A 17,615-nucleotide genomic window follows, 5' to 3' on the forward strand; every position below is an offset into this window, starting at 1 on the left:
TCAGGTGGCCAAGAAGGCCAACAGCATCCTGGCTTGCATAAGAAGCAGTGTGGCCAGCAGGTCTAGGGAGGTGATTGTGCCCCTGTACTCGGCTCTGGTGAGGCCGCACCTCGAGTACTGTGTTCAGTTTTGGGCCCCTCGCTACAAGAAGGACATTGGAGGTGCTTGAGCGAGTCCAGAGAAGGGCAATGAAGCTGGTGAGGGGTCTGGAGAACAAGTGTTATGAGGAGCGGCTGAGGGAGCTGGGGTTGTTTAGCCTGGAGAAGAGGAGGCTCAGGGGAGACCTCATCGCTCTCTATAGGTACCTTAAAGGAGGCTGTAGGGAGGTGGGGGTTGGTCTATTCTCCCACGTGCCTGGTGACAGGACGAGGGGGAATGGGCTAAATTTGCTCCAGGGGAGGTTTAGATTGGATGTTAGGAAAAACTTCTTTACTGAAAGGGTTGTTAGGCATTGGAATGGACTGCCCAGGGAGGTGGTTGAGTCGCCATCCCTGGAGGTCTTTAAAAGGCGTTTAGACGTAGCCCTTAGTGATACGGTTTAGTGGAGGTCTTGTTAGTGTTATGTCAGAGGTTGGACTAGATGATCTTGGAGGTCTCTTCCAACCTAGACGATTCTGTGATTCTGTGACATACAGAATGCGTAGCTGGCAAACTAGGAAAATAGTGTTACCTAGGATGCACTCTCAGTATGCTGAAGGGAAAAATGCAAGAGGAGAAAGATCTTAGAAGAAAAAAAAATAAAAATCCAAGAAATTAGAAATTCAGAAACAGCAACAAAGTGACTTGGACTTCAGTAAGTGTAAAGAAGCTGCAAGCTAGGTAGAAGCATATTCTATTCTGTTTACGTGGATGGATTTGTAATGAGATATTTGTTTTTCACAGGTTTAATTGCTGTACTAGATTATGAAGTTATCCTGGTATTTGCTGTACTTTAAATATTTTCAGAACATGCAAATGCCACATGAGGCCTTCTGAGGTCATGGCAATGAATTGAAGCACTAGAGGTTCTTACTCTGTCAGTTAGGTCACTCAAAGCTGTAAATCCCATCCCTTCAGCTAACTGGTAACACCCCTCTTGGCACAATCACAGTCAGCTAATGCATCCTGGCTCTCACTTGTCTTTAGTGGGATGAGCAGTGTTAGATATTGTGCAAGAACTACTAAATGTTAGATTATACTGATTACATGAAAGAAGGCAACAATTTTAAATGTGTTAGATTCATTTGAAATGCTGCTGTCTGGAAGACTGAACAAAGGGTAAAGAAGAGAAACTCTTCAGGTTAACTAAGTACACATCAGTTGAGAGGTATTATGTCTTCTACAACCCTATGGCTGATTTAGTGATAGAAAGGTGTGTGTGATGTACGTACTTCCATTATGTAGCCTTAACATTATAGGTTTATGTCAAACCCCCATTTATTGTTTACCCCTCTGAGCCTTAATCTGAGCCTTAATCCGCAAGTTTCTTCTTGACCCATTTGACACAGTAAAGCAGTTGCCTGATGTTACTTTCTCGTTTGGCTTGTTTGCACAGAAAATCTAAGGTGCAGGACTGCAGGTTTGCTGAAAGAGGACAAGCAATGTCTCTCCTATCTTCGGGTGACAGAGTCCTTCCTGACAATGTGGAGTCATCCCTGTACTGGAAAATCACTATTGTGGGGAATGTATTTTGATACTCTTTGAAGTGGACATTCACTGCACTCCATCGATTGGGTTCAATATATATGCTATCTATTTGTGGGGCTAGATAATTCTGTAAGACGAGTGCTACTTAATTTTGTGATACTCATCATCCAGCCCTGTTTCTCATTGGTTGTTCTCTTGGTTATTTTAGCAGCTGTGATTCCACAAGCTTGTACTATGTTGAGAGAGGAAGGTATTCAAGATACCAGCTAGAATATTTTTGTGTATCATTTGCAACGGCAAAAGCAGCACTTTTGTCATATGTTCTGCTTATCATAGTTACTACCTAGAATGAGTCTGTACTTCTGGCAAAACAAAATCTGGCTCAAAAATAGCATTCCTCACTTAATTCTTTAATGCAGTGTTTTGCCTAAAATCCTAATCTTTCCATAGCAAAAATAAATGCACAAATGATTAGGTGTGCTTTAATCCTGAAATTATTTGGTTTGAAATCTGTTTTTGGTTATAAATTACAGTGTGTCTGATTTTAATATTATTCTCATCTCGTATACACAGAGAGAGTATAGTAGTGTGTGAGTACTGGAATTGGTTTCTAACAAAAGAATATATCCTTTCCTAGTTGTGTATCCTGTAGACTAAACAAATGGTTATATAGCCATCATTCACAATTCTCAGAGCTCACATATTTCAAATCTGTTAATGAGTGCTGCTCTACTTTCTTTTGTAGTGCAAACATAATTTGACAATAAAGACAGAATACTTCTAATCAAAAGGAATGACTGCAAAGAAAAACAAAATGTAGATACAGTAAATGTCAAACTGACTAAATTGGACAAGTACAGAATGTTCAAACCTGATTTGCTTTCAAGTGTCAAAATTATGAGAATTCAGAAGCTAGCATTTTGATGGTAAAATAGCCTCTTTTTAAAAAAAATGATATTAATTCCATTAATTCCTTTTTTTTTTTTTCCCTGAGGCAATTAAAGTATGGTTGGATTTTCTGTAACAGCATATCATGAACTTGTAAGGGGAGGTTTTTTTTTTTTTTTTGTTAAAACAGAGAAAAATTAAGCATGACAGAAGGGGATAGTTAATTTTTATCTCTTTAATTCCTTTAGAACAACTAATAGAGTCCTAGAGCTGATGTGATCATTACAAACGTTGAAAGGAAGTTATCACAAAATGTGTTCTCCTTTTAATTATACTGCAACCAGACAAACTCTGATATAGAAAATGTCACATTGGAATGGGTTTCTGTTTCACAAAGCACTAGAACGTACTCTTAGCTGCATCACCAACTGTCTTTTGATATGTCAGTCCACTGTCTTTTTAGGTGAATTAGGTGTAGATACTTTCATTTTCTTTGGAAGTTCCAGACTTAAAGTTTACCAAGTATTTAAGTGCTTTGATGAATAAAGGTTTATTGAAATAGCTCCTGAACACAGTAGAGGATCCTGGAGAAAATAGGGCAATGTAGAATGGGAGTGAGAGAAAAAGTCTGAGTATGTGTATGAGTTAAATGGCAGGAATTTGTATATATCATGAAACATATACTCAGTCATAGGATAATTGGATTTTGAATTCACTTTAGAATTAGGCAGATATAGAGTCCTATACTGGAAAAATTCTGGAAATGTTGAGAAATTATAAATTAAATGGTGGCAAGTTTGGCATTCTTTGCAAAATACCTTTGATAGTTTTAGTTACTCTTTTATTTAATTATACTCTTGTTTAATAAATAGCAGAAATATTTTTGTCAAAAGAAAAAAGATTTGACCAGACTTGACCAGACAAGATTTGACTTGTTTGCCTATTTTTTTCTCAGCAAATACATTTTTTTCCCATTCAGATTGAAATAATTTTCAAAACCATAAAACCTTTTGCAAAACAAGAGCTTGTAGCCTCCACATAGGTCCCCTCAGTATTTTTTACAAAAAATGCATGCAAAACTTCTCCTTGCTGAATAAGAACACCTATGAACTGTGTTACTCTTAAATTTTGTCATGTTCTGATAAGAAGCTTTACTAATTTGTATAATTAATGAAAGATGAAAAAATGCTGCGTGACACGGAGAAATACCTCATTTTGTCTCTGAAGAGTAGGCTAATTCTTGTATGTTTTGCTTATATAAACCTGTAGTTTGCACTATAGTTCCCAAATGGCTACTTCATGAGTAGTATCAGGTAGCTTTGACATGAAAAATTACTTCTGTGTGTGATCTTCTCAAGAGCAGTGAAAAGACGAATAGGCTTGAAACTTCTACTGGCTCAAAGGAGATGATAAGATTTTTAATGAAGAGGGAAAACATCCTGGGGTTACTGGAATGTTGGTTGCTAAATTTTTACAGAAAATGGTTTAAGTACTCTGTTTCATTTGTTCAGTACACTCCTTAAAATATATTTTTTTCATATAGAATGCACAATGATTTTATTGTCTGTTGACTTTATCCTTTCTCTTTTCTGTAACCTTTGCTTGATTGATCAATGATTCATCAATTAATTTGTTTTCCTTTCATTTACATTGTTCTTATAGTGAAAATGGGTGAATTAGATATGCTTCAAAAACAGACACAGCCAGAATATCCATGACTCTCTAGTTTCTGTCTGTTCAGATTAGGCAAAATAAAATACTGTTTTCAAATAAATTGTGTAACATAAGGTGAACAAAACTATTGTGAAACCAATCCATCTGTTGTGTAATGCTACACTACTGTATTACATCAGCAGCCCTTCATTAAAAAAAAAAAATAAAGCCAAATGTTATTGATTACTGAAAGCTTACCATATTGTAATACAGTTATTCAGAACAACTTTGTTATGAAAATATAGATCTAAAAGTTACTGCTAAAATTCTGTTTTGGTGGTAGCAATTGTATTTCTGTATTTAATGGAGTTTAATGTCTCAGAACAATTTAAAGACCAGGAGAGATAAACATTTAGTTTTTAAGCAGTATCTCAATTCCCTAGATGATGAAATGTTAGAAGTCCAGCTTGTCTTCTTCAGTTTTCCATCACCCCAGGGTAGATAGCAGTGCAGAAATGACCAAACAAGTTAGGCTTCATCTTCTAAAGTGTTCTTCTTGCAGTTCCATTGTGAATGGAGGAGTAATCATGTGCTTTGATCAACATCATCATCAGCTCTTCTCCAGAGCAGGCCTCAAAATCCTCAAAATATACACAGGCTCATTTTTAAAATTGGTATTCCATTTTCTTGTCATTTTTTGCCCTGAAATGTTATTACTCACAAAATATTAAACTTTTTTTTTTTTTGTAATTATCAATTACTTCTAAGAATAATGATATATGTATTTTTTAAAATAAAATTCTCCTTCTTGCTTGGCAACAGCTAATTCTAAAACGATATGCTGCTGCGAGGCAGCTTTGTTGTGTTCTGGATCATCTGACAAGCCATGAAAAAGTTTTCCAACCACATAAATTTGGACTTAAAACCATTAATAATAGATAACATAAGAAAGCTATACCAACTTAGAAAACATCTGTTTTGTGTACTTCAAGATTGAGTGACAATATTTTGGAATAAAATAATTGTTTTCCTGGGAAATGCCTCTTTGTTTAGGTAGCTTAATATATTGTGACTGCTATATCCTACAGCTAATAGTTCTGTGAATGTTTTTTTATGAAGTCATAGTCGCTCATTAGCTACCTGTTACGTTGCATCCCCAATAAAAAGCTGTGTTTGTGTTTTATTCTTTAAAATGTTGGCCTGTACACTGATCAGGGTACCAGTCTGTTCTGTCTTTTTTTTTTTTTTTTTCTTGCTGTCGAATATTGACGTTTTGCTTTTGTTCCTCCTTGGAAAAAAAATCAAACCTTTTAAACATTCTTGCAGTATTGTTCTGAAGTGTCCATTTAGGATCACAGAGTTCAGCTTTTCAGTTGAGCTTCCCTAAATCACTGCCTGCAGAATGCAGAACAGTGTGGTATCTTCAAGGTGTTCCATTCAATATTGCATGAATTTCTGTTATGGGGATTAACCTTTATCCATTCTTTAATTAGAGGTCACTGACAGTTGTGGCCTTTAAACATGCCATATGATTACAGGTTAAACACAGGAGTTCAAAGAATGCTTTTAGTTTTTCCTTCATCCAGAAAGTATGAAAAAAAGCTCAACTAAGTTCTGTTTCAGCAGATCATTTATTATTATTTTTCCAGCATTTTTGATGCAGACACTGTATTTCATACTCAGAAATACTTACTCTCTCCCAGAGAGGAGCACATATTGTAACATAACCTTGCAGAAAATTATTTGCAATACTGCAGTTGTTGACATCTGAGCTGCCAGTAACTTATCTGATTTTGAATATTCTCTGTGGTTTCAGTAAACGTTATATGAAGAGTTTGCTTTTTTCCTCTTTAAGAGAACGTATCTAGGAAGGGAATTATTTTCATCGGCTTTATTTTTATATAGTTCAGCACTGTTGGCAGGTGGATGTTGTTTCTTTTATAGCAGCCTAGCTATGTCTCAGTAAGTGCATGTTCATTAATGGTCCCTTGGACTATAAACTTGTCTGGGTAATGCCAGAAACAAGTCCAGGGGGACCATTTGTCTGAATAGGATAAACTCAAGTCTCAATAATACTTGCACAGAACTGGCATCGATTTTTAAGCAAATTCAAAATAATCTTATTTTTAACAAATGGTGAAGGCTTGCCCTGCGGTCATTTGATGTAAGCACATTCCTCTAGTGTATACAGTACCACTCTGGTTTTGAAACCAATCTGGGACATTATGTATATGCCGTATCTGACACAGTACAAATAAATAGGATGAACACATTTGCATCTTAATTAGAAATTCACCACATTTCTACAAATGCAGATGTAAGAGTGAAGATGGGTAACGCCTCAACAGAGAATATTTCACTACATATGAAGCCAGAACTTCTTTGGCCCTCCATGAGTGCCCTGTTTGAGGAGAGAGCACGAACAATTTGCTCACACCAATGACTTCATTCTGCAGTTAGAAATGACCACAAGGCAGAGTTTTCAGTGTCATAGCTATATGTAGTAAATTAAGCTCTTTAACTGTCTCCATTACTTCCCTTTAACATGACTGGAAACTCATGTTGATTTGTCATTTGATTTTATGGTGTCAAATATGTACTGCAGGAACAGAGGTTTTGAAGAGGATGGGACCAGTCTAAAAATTTGTATTCTTTTCATTGAATAAGTTATTTTCTAATTTGATGTTTATCAGAGAGTACTTAGGGCAGCTCCCTGCTCCTATACATGTTAGTCATTGCCAGTTTGGTTAATCTTACATATTTTAAGCCATCTTTCAGTGTTGGACATTAGACAAAAATTTAAATGTACTTTTCTGGGCTTGTGGATATTTTAAACTCTGTTTTCATCCCAAGTGGGAAGGAAGAGTTGAAATAACCCAATTCTGCATGAAAGGAAGAATGCTAAAATCTTGGATAAAGAGCTGACACACTACCTCATTTCTACATGATTTACAAAAAGAGTTATCATCACTCCTGAACTGAGATGATTTGGTTTAGTTTGGTGAGTACCACTGGCAATCAGCTTGCCTGTATCTGTGCTCATCGGTGCAGCCTCCTGGGCGTTGTAGTTCCTGTATTTTGTGCTCTTTTCTTCTCTGTGGTGCAGCTTGACTAGCTGAACAAAGTCCCCTGGTTCACTGAGTCGGGCAGCTCTCAAGTGGCACTGTGAAGATTCAATGAAAGGAGGATATGGCAGTGATTGTTGGCATGTGTAGTCCAGGTAAAGAGTGGCTCACAGGGAAGAAAGAGACTGTGAGGCTCCTAAAGTGTAGCTCTGATGACGTAGTTTAGCCATTCATGTAAACATACAGATTTTTGCCTCGGTGAAGCACAGCAAAAGACATTATTCCAAATTCTCTGTACCCGGCAATTCCAGGCTTTTTACGTGATGGGAGTCTCAACAGAAATTCTTTAGTGGAATTGGCAGCGTGTGAGGGAGCATATACGGTGCAATGGACTTTCAATAGAGGATTACTGTTGAAAGCAAGAGCAGATACAGATAATTTATTATCAGTATAATACCAGCAGGGTGATAGTATATAGTTAGTGTGTGTTGGAAAATGGAAGAGCAGCCACTACATTGTAAGGACCCTTGCAGCTTTCTCCCACCCTGCTGGCTTTGTTCAGCCCCTGTTGCTTTGTGTGTGTGTCTCTGCATGTGGGGCCAGCCAGCTGCTGGCCAGCTACACTGAAAAGCTCTGACTGTCATTTGTTTAAACAAGGAGGGAAAAAAAATATCTAGGGAAACTTCTAAAAATTTTGTCAGCAGTATTTTTTCCATTGGGTTGTGTCCTATAAAGATAGCTTTGCTGAAAATAAAATGTAAGAGGTTATTACATATTGTACCTTGTGCTTTGTTAAAAAGTTTGGATGAGGTCTGTAGTTAGTTCCACTGGGTTACTCTACTCCTTCATTTAGACAGAACAAAGAAGAAAGATTTTAGCAAAGTCAACGGCAAAGTTCCAATGTGGGTGGACACCGGTTCTAAGGTATGGCAACTGAGAACAAAGTTATGCCTAGTGTGTTTCTTGTGTTGCTTGGTATACTTTTAATTCCCTGGCACTGAAATTCTTTTTAAGATATGATCACAGGAAAGAATTGAGATTTCTTTAAATGTATAAGTAGGTCAAGGCTTTGAGCTTTTGAATCTTCTGAACTTTAGTTAGTTACATTGGCTTCTTTTTCTAGTCTTTAAATCCTTGTATCTGGTGACCATCTGTATGTGAGGTTGATTTAGGCTTGCTTTTAAAGGAAGAAAACAATTTTGTACTGCACTGAAAAACTTTTTAAGTTTTGTCTCTGAATTCATACAAAAAAAATGCTTATCAAGCAGTGATGCTGGAGTATGGTGCAAGAGGATAATTTTTGCAAGATGTGCATGCTTAGCAATGAAATTCATACTTAGATTTAGAAATTTAGAGGTCTGGGTCATCCCAAATCACGTCTTTGAAATCTAGAGCTACAGAAATTCTGCTCTTAGGAGTTGAATTTCACCTAGCTGTAAGTAGCTAATGGATACTAGTCCTGGTTTGCTGTCAAGACTTCCACTGTCAGCAATGGAAAAAGACGAAATACCTTTGGGTAGTGACTGATTAAAGAAAAAGGAAGCAAATTATACCCCATATGTCAGAAACCTCTTGCAATCCTATCAATTAGGAAACTAAGGCAAATAAGCGTAGTCCTTCCAGGGGCGTTTAGCAGATCACACAACTGAGAACCATCACCTTTGCTTCCCACTTGGCAACTTTCAATCTATTTCTCCTGCAGGCAGATACTACTGGTGGTGGGCCCCTGGGGTAAGTCAAGCACATCTCCATGCCTAGCTCTCAGTGAGTTTGGATCAGAATCAGAATTTGTATTAGGTGGTGGCTCCTGCAACCTCTCTATTACAGGATCTCACTATCACCCTTCTTTTTCTTTTGCTTCATATAAGATGCATTGTCACTGTTGTTGTAGAGTTAGTCTTAGAAATAAAGTTGAGAGAGCCCTTGTATGTCAAGATCGAGATTGCAAATTATCTTCACAAGGAGGCAAGTGAAGTTTTAAATATTAATATTGTGTTTTAAATTTGATCTGAGTTGTCTGTGCAACAGAAAGTGAGTTTTGCCAGGTTTAGAACAGGCTCACTAGTAAAAAAATGGCACATTTTTTGATGTATACAGTTATTTACAAAAGGTCCTGTAGAATCTTTGCTGCATTGTGAACTTTCTAGGTACGCTTTATTAATTCTGTAATGATGATTGAGAAGTGGTAAGAAGTGGGCTTATACAGCTTCCTTTTCTTGTGCACATTTAGCTTTGTTTGCAGAGAGATCAGGAGGCAGCTGTTTGTGCACTAGTTTTCTTTGAGTTCTCTGAGAAGGCTTAGGTCTAAAAAAAGAACTGCAGCATTGCATGGTCAAAGGCAGTCAAGCTTAGCCAGGTAAGCATATGACTGGGAAAGCCTGCTTGTAAGGTGAGATGAGGCTGCTTAAGTTTCACTTTTGAGTAACTTGGATGCAAGCAATGATACATCAAGACGGAAAATTACTGTATTAGGCAGAAGCTTGTGTTTCCCAGATTAGACTTCTTAAGCAAAATTAGATGAAGATTTTCTTTTATCATCCTAATTAAACTATTCTGCCCTTTTCATTGTCTTAGGTCACTGTTGATGAATGGCAGCCTTGAGTGCTGCTTCCCAAATATAATTAAAGGAGGACATGTTTTTCTGTGCAAGAGATCATACATTTGCTGCATTTAAATCAACCAAAACTGCGGAAATATGGACTGAATGTAATTGAATTTAAATGATCGACGTGCACATGCTGGATTAGATATTTTTGAATCTTTAATTGAAGTTTTAAAAAAAAAGTACATTGCATTTTCTTATTTTTTAAGATTTAAGAAGATCATAAACCAGAAACGACCTTTTAGACTTTCTGGTTGAAAAGGGACAAGACAAATAAGAACTTTGTTATCTGACTCACAGAAAAGAAAGAATTCCAGGTCAACAATAACTGATTAGGAGTCGTGTGTTGTGTTGTGTTATACCTTGTTTCAGATCATTTCCACTCATTATGCACTAATCTTTTTACACTGAATTAACCAGGCAGTTGACAACAATGATGTGTGGAGTGTGAGCTGCCTTGTGCATAGAGGGTGTTCCCTGCTGACATGGAACCATATTCTGAGCTGGACATGCAGGGGAGGGTGTAATTTTGCAGTACAGTCATCCTAAATCTCACTTGGCTAATCAAGTTTTACAAAGTTTAAATCCTGTCCATGAAGCAAGTTCAGGAAAGTATATGTGAATGTCAGTTAGCAATTTATTCTATATACCCTCAGAAGATCGATTACTGACAGCATGAGGAATGCTAAGCATTGAATGTTTTGCACTCTTGCACCATTCCTGAGAAAGAAGTTACTGCATATCAGTTCCTGGAATATTACGTTCCAGGATTGATACAATTGTAGGAGTACTTATTATAATGCAAATGTATCTTTTATCATGTTGCCTTATGTTGCCCACTGTAGCATATATTATTATTTAGTCTGCAGTTCTAGCAATATTCCTCTAAGTTTACACTGCATATGCAGAATTTATCATCGAATTTACTTCTGTTCATTTCCATAGAACACCCATACACCTATGGGTATAGTTTTATGTTATTGCTTAAAGCAAAGATACTAACCTGAATTTGAGTGACTTCTTTTTCATTTAGGGACTCATTAAAACAGTTTCCCAACTGGATATAGAAAGAGCTGAAACAAGCTTTCACTTATTGTATGGATAATAAATGTAGGGACAGATTCCATTTTGCAGACAACAGTTTGTCTACTTGACAGTCTCTTCAGAACATTATTACTAGCCTATTTTATTTAAATAATCAAATTCCATGTCAGATGAAAGTCCTGAAATGATTTAGTATTTGATTAATCATTACAAAGAACGTTGCTGCCTTTCTTTGGAGTTACATTTGTATGTTCTGTAATTGAGAGGAATAGACTCAGTCTTCAACATCTTGCTCTATGCTACGCTAACAATGTCTGCTTCTTTTGGGTACTTTTTATTTCAGACTAGTCCACTGGATTTGTGTTCCTTGGGTTGTTAATGTGTGATCTGTTAGTTGATGGAGCATATGAACCTCCAGACACATTCTGTGTAAACAGGTTTTCCATAAGCAGTGGAATTTATTGATTCTGTTTTCATTTTTTGTATAGATTTTTGTTCTTTTTTCCTAAGTAACTTGTGGCCCCAGCTCCCTCTCTCTTCCCTGATGCTGTACAACACCCCCATTGGGCAAACTAATTCACAGCTGCTAATAATGCTGGTTTGCTGCTTGCTGATTTGAGTCATCTGACTTCTGCAGATAAAAAGGGACAATTTGGTATGTTTTTCCCTTTGTCTCAACACCACCCATCCACAAATTTTATTTTTTTATTTTTTTTTTTTTAGGAACTTACTGGGAAACAGAGTTAAGACAGCATGTTTTTTTAAAGATTTGACTAATAATAAGAAATGCTCAGTCATGCGGAAACCCATTTTTCATATGGAGTATGTTGGTAATTTAAGGAAGGAGGAGGGATAATTGTAATTGATTTTACCAGAATATTATTTTATATTTTGAGAGGTTAGGTATTCCAAGAAAGAAACGGAAGAAAGGTGGAAGTTATTTCATATGTAAACTTAAATTATGAAATATGCAAGAATAAAACTAGCATTGTTGGCCAATGACTCTAATATTCTTTGTGTTTTCCAACAAAGGGACTTGTTCATAGTTCACAACAAAGCAGATTTTTGTGTTGAGTTTAAAATACAAAATACACTGGCCAAATTATCCTATAAAACCGAGTTAGAAAAAATCAGTTATTGCATGTGGAAAATGTGGAAAAAAATATACAGCAAGGTGATTTAAAATGAATTTGTATCCACTCCATTACCTATTAAAAAAAAAGAAAAAGTTTCTGGCCTTGTTGTCTTCAGGGATGCAAAATTGCATCACGATGTAATTTTTTCCTCTTCTCAAAAGAAAATAGGGAATTTTTGCTTTGAACTTAAAAGCTCTATTTTTGTTTTATAACAGCCTTTTTGACAGCTGTGTCAGTGCCATGCAAGGCTGAATGAGTTTATTCTATTAGGTACAATACCAGTAATACAATCAAACGTGAAGTTCTGTATCCAGCAATGGTATTTGACTACCCTTAAATATTTTAACTATATCTCTTCTGCCTTGGTATCTCCTTCTCCAAAGACTTTGAGAACATACATTAATTTATTATTGTCTATGCTAAAGTACTTCCAATACTTTATCCTGATCAATAAAAATACAAACTATAAATTGTAAACTAAAAAAAAAAAAAAAAGTATTAATAGACCCTTCATTTTCAAAGATTGATCTAAGATTTCTTGGAGAAGTACTTTTAGGTAATTCTGGATTTCTTTATTCTTTCCTTTTTTTTTTTTTTTTTTCAGATGGAAGACGTCATAGCCCGCATGCAAGATGAGAAAAATGGGATTCCTATTCGTACAGTCAAAAGTTTTCTTTCCAAGATCCCCAGTGTCTTTTCTGGTAAGAGTCAAAGTGAATTTGATATTACTTGAAGTTCCCAGTCTGTTATGTAAGGGGATGCTCAAATGACAAGTATTTAACTGAGTGCTATGTGAAATACTGTGAGTGCTATTCACAGTCACTTGGTCTGAAGGAGACATTGACTGTCCTTTCAGTACTTTAATAATAGAAATTGTGTATATGTTTCATGTTGGAATGTGCCCTTACAGAGATGATTTTTTCAGTAGACTAGTGAAGGGAATACTTAATTTATTGCAGAAAGTCAATTGTCTGAAGATGGCTTTATTTTTATTGCAGTTTTTCTGCATTGACGATCTGATTTTTAACATGTTTTTAGGGCGAGTATAGAGAGTTTAGAGTACAGGCCAGTGTATGAAGGTAAGAACTGCCACAACAGCAGCACAAAAAGAAAACCATCACAGTATAGTGCAACTGATACTGACTTGTGGCTGTATATATTTCATACAAAGCTTATGATCTGCTTTGGTGGGCTTGGGCTGCCTGTATGCAGGAGGCTAAGAATTAGTTGTCTATAGTGACTTGCAAAATATCTGTAAACTTTATAGTTAATCCAAGTCAGTATTGTTATATGCACAAAAATCTGTCAATTTATTTTTTAATTAACTAGTAACTATCTTTTCTTTGTTTGTTTACATATGTTTGTATACATTTCTTCATTTATGTATGTGTGAATACACCTCCTTTATGCTACCAATGACTATGGAATTCCTTTGAAATAGATGCCATTGTTCAACCTACTTTTTCCATACTGTGGTGAGCTCTGTAAACAGTTGCAGTTATTGAAATGGAAAAGGTAATCCTTGCATATAAAATATCTACAAAAGCTTTTACTACACATTAGGAAGTGTAGTTCTATAATTTTAAACCTTTGGAATGTTTTTGCTAGTGATTTCGTCTGGTACAAAGAAGGAAAGGTCTTAAGAGTGAACAAAATTTCTTCATGATTTTAAAAGCTGCTCGTACAAAAACTAGGTTCTGAAGAATGGACCTTTATTTCCCATAAGTTAGTACTGCATGATATCCCATTAAATGATCCATGTTATTTTTCTGTGCATTATTTTCTGTGCTATTGACTTCAACTTAGAGTACCATAATTTGTCTATCAGGAAGTAGAATTTTATTTTTATATTTACTAAAACAGACATCGTACTTTTTAAGGTTGTTTAAGAATTCACTGATACATTCATAGCATGCACTGATACAACGATTTCTGTAAATAATCAGAAGTATTAATTTTGTCAGCTGCAGGGAAGAAAAAGCATAGTAATTCATTTTTTCCCTTTTGAGGTTTTCTACCTCACCACCAGAAAAGCACAGCTGTCATTTGAGTTCCGTTAATATTTACTTTTCTTCAGTTAAAAAAAAATAAATATATATATGTATGTCTATATGCTCATATATATATATCTGTGTATATATATGCAGACAGCTGCACAGAAAACTGTCCCATAAAAACTGGAACTTTGCAACTGTTTGTTTGTGGAAAGAAATAAAATGGGTAGGTGTGCCACAGTTAAGTCATGTTCCTGCAAAACGTGCTTTTGTTTATGCATTAGATAATACCTGTTAGAGTCCTTTAAACAACTTAAAATTAAGGACATACATAAATTTTCTGTAGGATTAGATTCTTATGGGCTAGCATTGTGATTATGCCATACTAAAAGTAGGAGAGGTATTTTTATTTTTGTTTACTTGTATATCATAGCATTGCTTCTAAAAACAACGGGTGAAAGACTAGTTGAGACAGCAGGCACTCTTTAATGCAGAGTTACTGACCATGTCTATTTGAGGATGAATGTATTAGCAAAATCAGTCTGGGGTATGGTATCTGAATTTGACCTTTTAATATAATGTTGTGATTATAATAAATAGGATGATGTAATTATATTATCTAATTTATTGAGTCATTCCTTAAATGGTTTTACAAGTAAAATATATACACAGAGAAACATTTCAAATACAGATAATTCTCTATAGGCTGTACACATTATTGTGCTTCAGAAGAACATACGCATATACATACACATATAAATATAAGTTAATTTCACCTCCTGAAATTTTGAAAAAAGGATGAATTATATTGCTTTATATTTCATGTATTTGTAGAGAACAAATACGTTGTTTAATGTTGATATTTGGTGCATGTGTTCACAAGTGTGTGCAAGCTGCTTAAATTCAAATAAACCATTTTTATTCAATTTATTTCTTGAAATCTTTCAAAAAGAAATAATTTAGTTGAGGTTGCCTGATAAAAATATGCTTGGTATGAGTTTGCAAGCTATTTGATGAAGAATGCAAACCCATAGATGTGTGGGACTTACTATTCACATTTTTATCCACATTCAGGGGTGTATCAGATTGACTAAGCAGCAAATGTATCTGTGGCATAAATTCAAAGAGCTGGTGAATTGCAGAATAATTTGGATAACAGCATTCCAGTGACCTGCATCCAGGAGGTGAAATGGATAATGAAAAAAAAAAAAAAAGCAATCCTGGACAGGTCTCCAATATGTCACGTATGTCAAAATATAAATCTCTGAAAACAAGGGGGTAAATATGGAACACCCCAGAATTATTCTGCACTGTAGCTTCTTAGGTTGATGAACTAATGGTTTCGTCTTTACGGTGTGGGTGACAAATTGCCCAGAGAGGTTGTGGAGTCTCCTTCTCTAGAGATATTTTCAACCTTCCTGGGTGTGATGCTATGCAACGTGTTCTGCTCTAGGTGGGCCTGCTTGAGCTGAACTAGATGATCTCCAGAGGTACCTTCCAACCTCAACCATTCTGTGATTCTGTGATTGCATTCAAAGCTTGTTTTACATTAAGATATGTATAATTCACCGAACAGATATTCTACAGTCTACATGACCAGCTACTTATATATTTATTTTTTTAAAGTTAGTCCAAGCAAACACTATATGTCGCGTTTTCAGTATAGTTCTGTATTAATTAAATCTGACATTAACTGCCTTCTGAGGCCATTGTAACAGTATGCTGTATGCCTGGTATGATTTTGGCCAAAAATGTTTTTATAATAGATTCTAGCCCTTACAGAGTCTTGTTGAACTACCTCATCCAGATACTGCTTGTGAGGGTAAGTTCAAATAGGTCTTTGAACAGAGAGAACTGACAATGTGCTATAGCAGATGGTCTTTGTAATGATGGTTCACCTCAGGCTGAGTCATCCACAATGTTATTTGCAACTAGGCTCAGCCTAGATGCAGCAAGTAAATGAATATGCGTGAGGAGCATTGTAGAAAACAGACTAATATACCATGCACCCTAGTACACAACTGGCTGAAAACAGATTTGCTAGGTTGTACTTTAAGTCCTACACTGATCGCTTTTAATGGGAATTCTGCTGGAAATTGCTTTATGCAGACAAATAACATTGCAGACAATGTTATCTGTCTGCTTAAACATATATAAGGCTATGGTGTAAGCTATCATTCAAGTAACAGCTTCTTTGAGAGTGGAATAATCTATTTTTATGATGAACAATATAATATGCTTATGACCATTCACATTATTATCTTGAGTGTGAAAATCCATAGCCACACACTTTGTCTTTGAGCATTTTCATGTTCATTTTCTCATTGCATTCTGTATAGTGAATGTTTCTGAGAAAATGGAAGCAGGCTTTCAATTGCAGACCAATATTCCTCTATGAAATGTTCTCCCAGATTTCCGTATGCGTTATTTGTTTTGTCTGGGTCATTTTACTGATTTTTTTAGTAGCTACTAGGTCTCTTGATCATCTTGATCATCAAAAGTGTAGAACATAGACCATGATGAGAATTGAAGAAGAGACTGTGAAAAAGAAGACTCAGCAATAACTGATAGCAAAATCTGAATTCAATGAAGCACATGTGTACATCTCCTTAGAGACAGGTTGCATTCAGCAGTGCTAATGGATAAATTAGAGGGAGTGTTTCACATATGAGGTGATGGAAAGATCAGTGAGTATAATTTTAAAGGAGCCGTTTTATTTTTATTTTGCAACACAATGCAGATAATAGGTTTTCTTGAATGCTTGGTCCAGTTCATTGGAATGTCTAGCATAGAATGGATTATCTCTGTGCTTTGATGTAGTCTTTCACTAGTCACTACGTAAGCTCATAACATTAATGGGGAGTTTAGTGACAATGGGGTTATTAAAATATTTTAAGATAAGATTTGTGAGCTACTAAGGCTACTATAGGATCTTCCATAGAATCCTACTTATATTATTGGCTTGAAGAAACTAGAAGAAATTGACTGATTTCCAAGTGCACAGTTAGGATGCTGTAGGCTGAGTACTGCTCTTCATCATAAGTTCGGAATGAGTCCAGTATAAAATGATGGTACATGATAGAAGTTGGCAATATAAACTAAAAGTTTGTATGGAGGTTGTTTACTCCATAAAGTATTTTGTATAGTGTTATTTAAACTTAAAACTGGTGAGCTGTGCAGATTTTCTTTTTGTTGTTGCTTTGTTTTGTTATAGAAGTGTATAAAAGAGTTAGAACTATCTCTGAACTAAACTACTGAACTAAATTGGTTGTACATCAGTCTCTTGAGGGAGGGGCTGAGTCAGTTTTCTTAATAGCCTCGAGCATATTGCTACATGTCTGGCATACTTGTCTACAGCTGGGCTTGAAGTTGACACCAAAGTTTTTTCCATGTGGTTCTTGGGATAAAATTCTAGTTATCAATGTCTGTGGATTTAAGTAATTTTCTGTCATTAACACTGATGTCCACAGTCATGGGAACTCAATGTTCAGAAAGCACATATCTGAAACAGTACTTGATAGCTGGCGACACTACAGTAATGCAGGATGCCCTGTAATTCTACAATCTGTAGTCTCTTGTAGGTGGAGTCATAGTTATGTTATTTATC

General features: G+C 35.8%; 1 protein-coding gene across 9 annotated transcripts in view; it reads left to right on the forward strand.

Annotated features, from left to right (window-relative positions):
* Nucleotides 1-17,615, forward strand: part of RGS7 (regulator of G protein signaling 7) — a 279,466-nt gene that overhangs the window by 114,611 nt on the left and 147,240 nt on the right. For all 9 annotated transcript variants that reach the window (XR_013948508.1, XM_080585130.1, XM_080585131.1 and 6 more), the window contains one exon: nt 12,619-12,715. Coding sequence is in view for 8 of the 9 variants with exons in the window: in XM_080585130.1 (XP_080441256.1) it covers nt 12,619-12,715 (97 nt within the window). In the remaining variant the exon portion in view is untranslated. The remainder of the gene's footprint in view (nt 1-12,618; nt 12,716-17,615) is intronic.

Source organism: Anser brachyrhynchus (genome assembly GCF_964034855.1).
Source record: "Anser brachyrhynchus genome assembly, chromosome: 3".
Taxonomy (NCBI): domain Eukaryota; kingdom Metazoa; phylum Chordata; class Aves; order Anseriformes; family Anatidae; genus Anser; species Anser brachyrhynchus.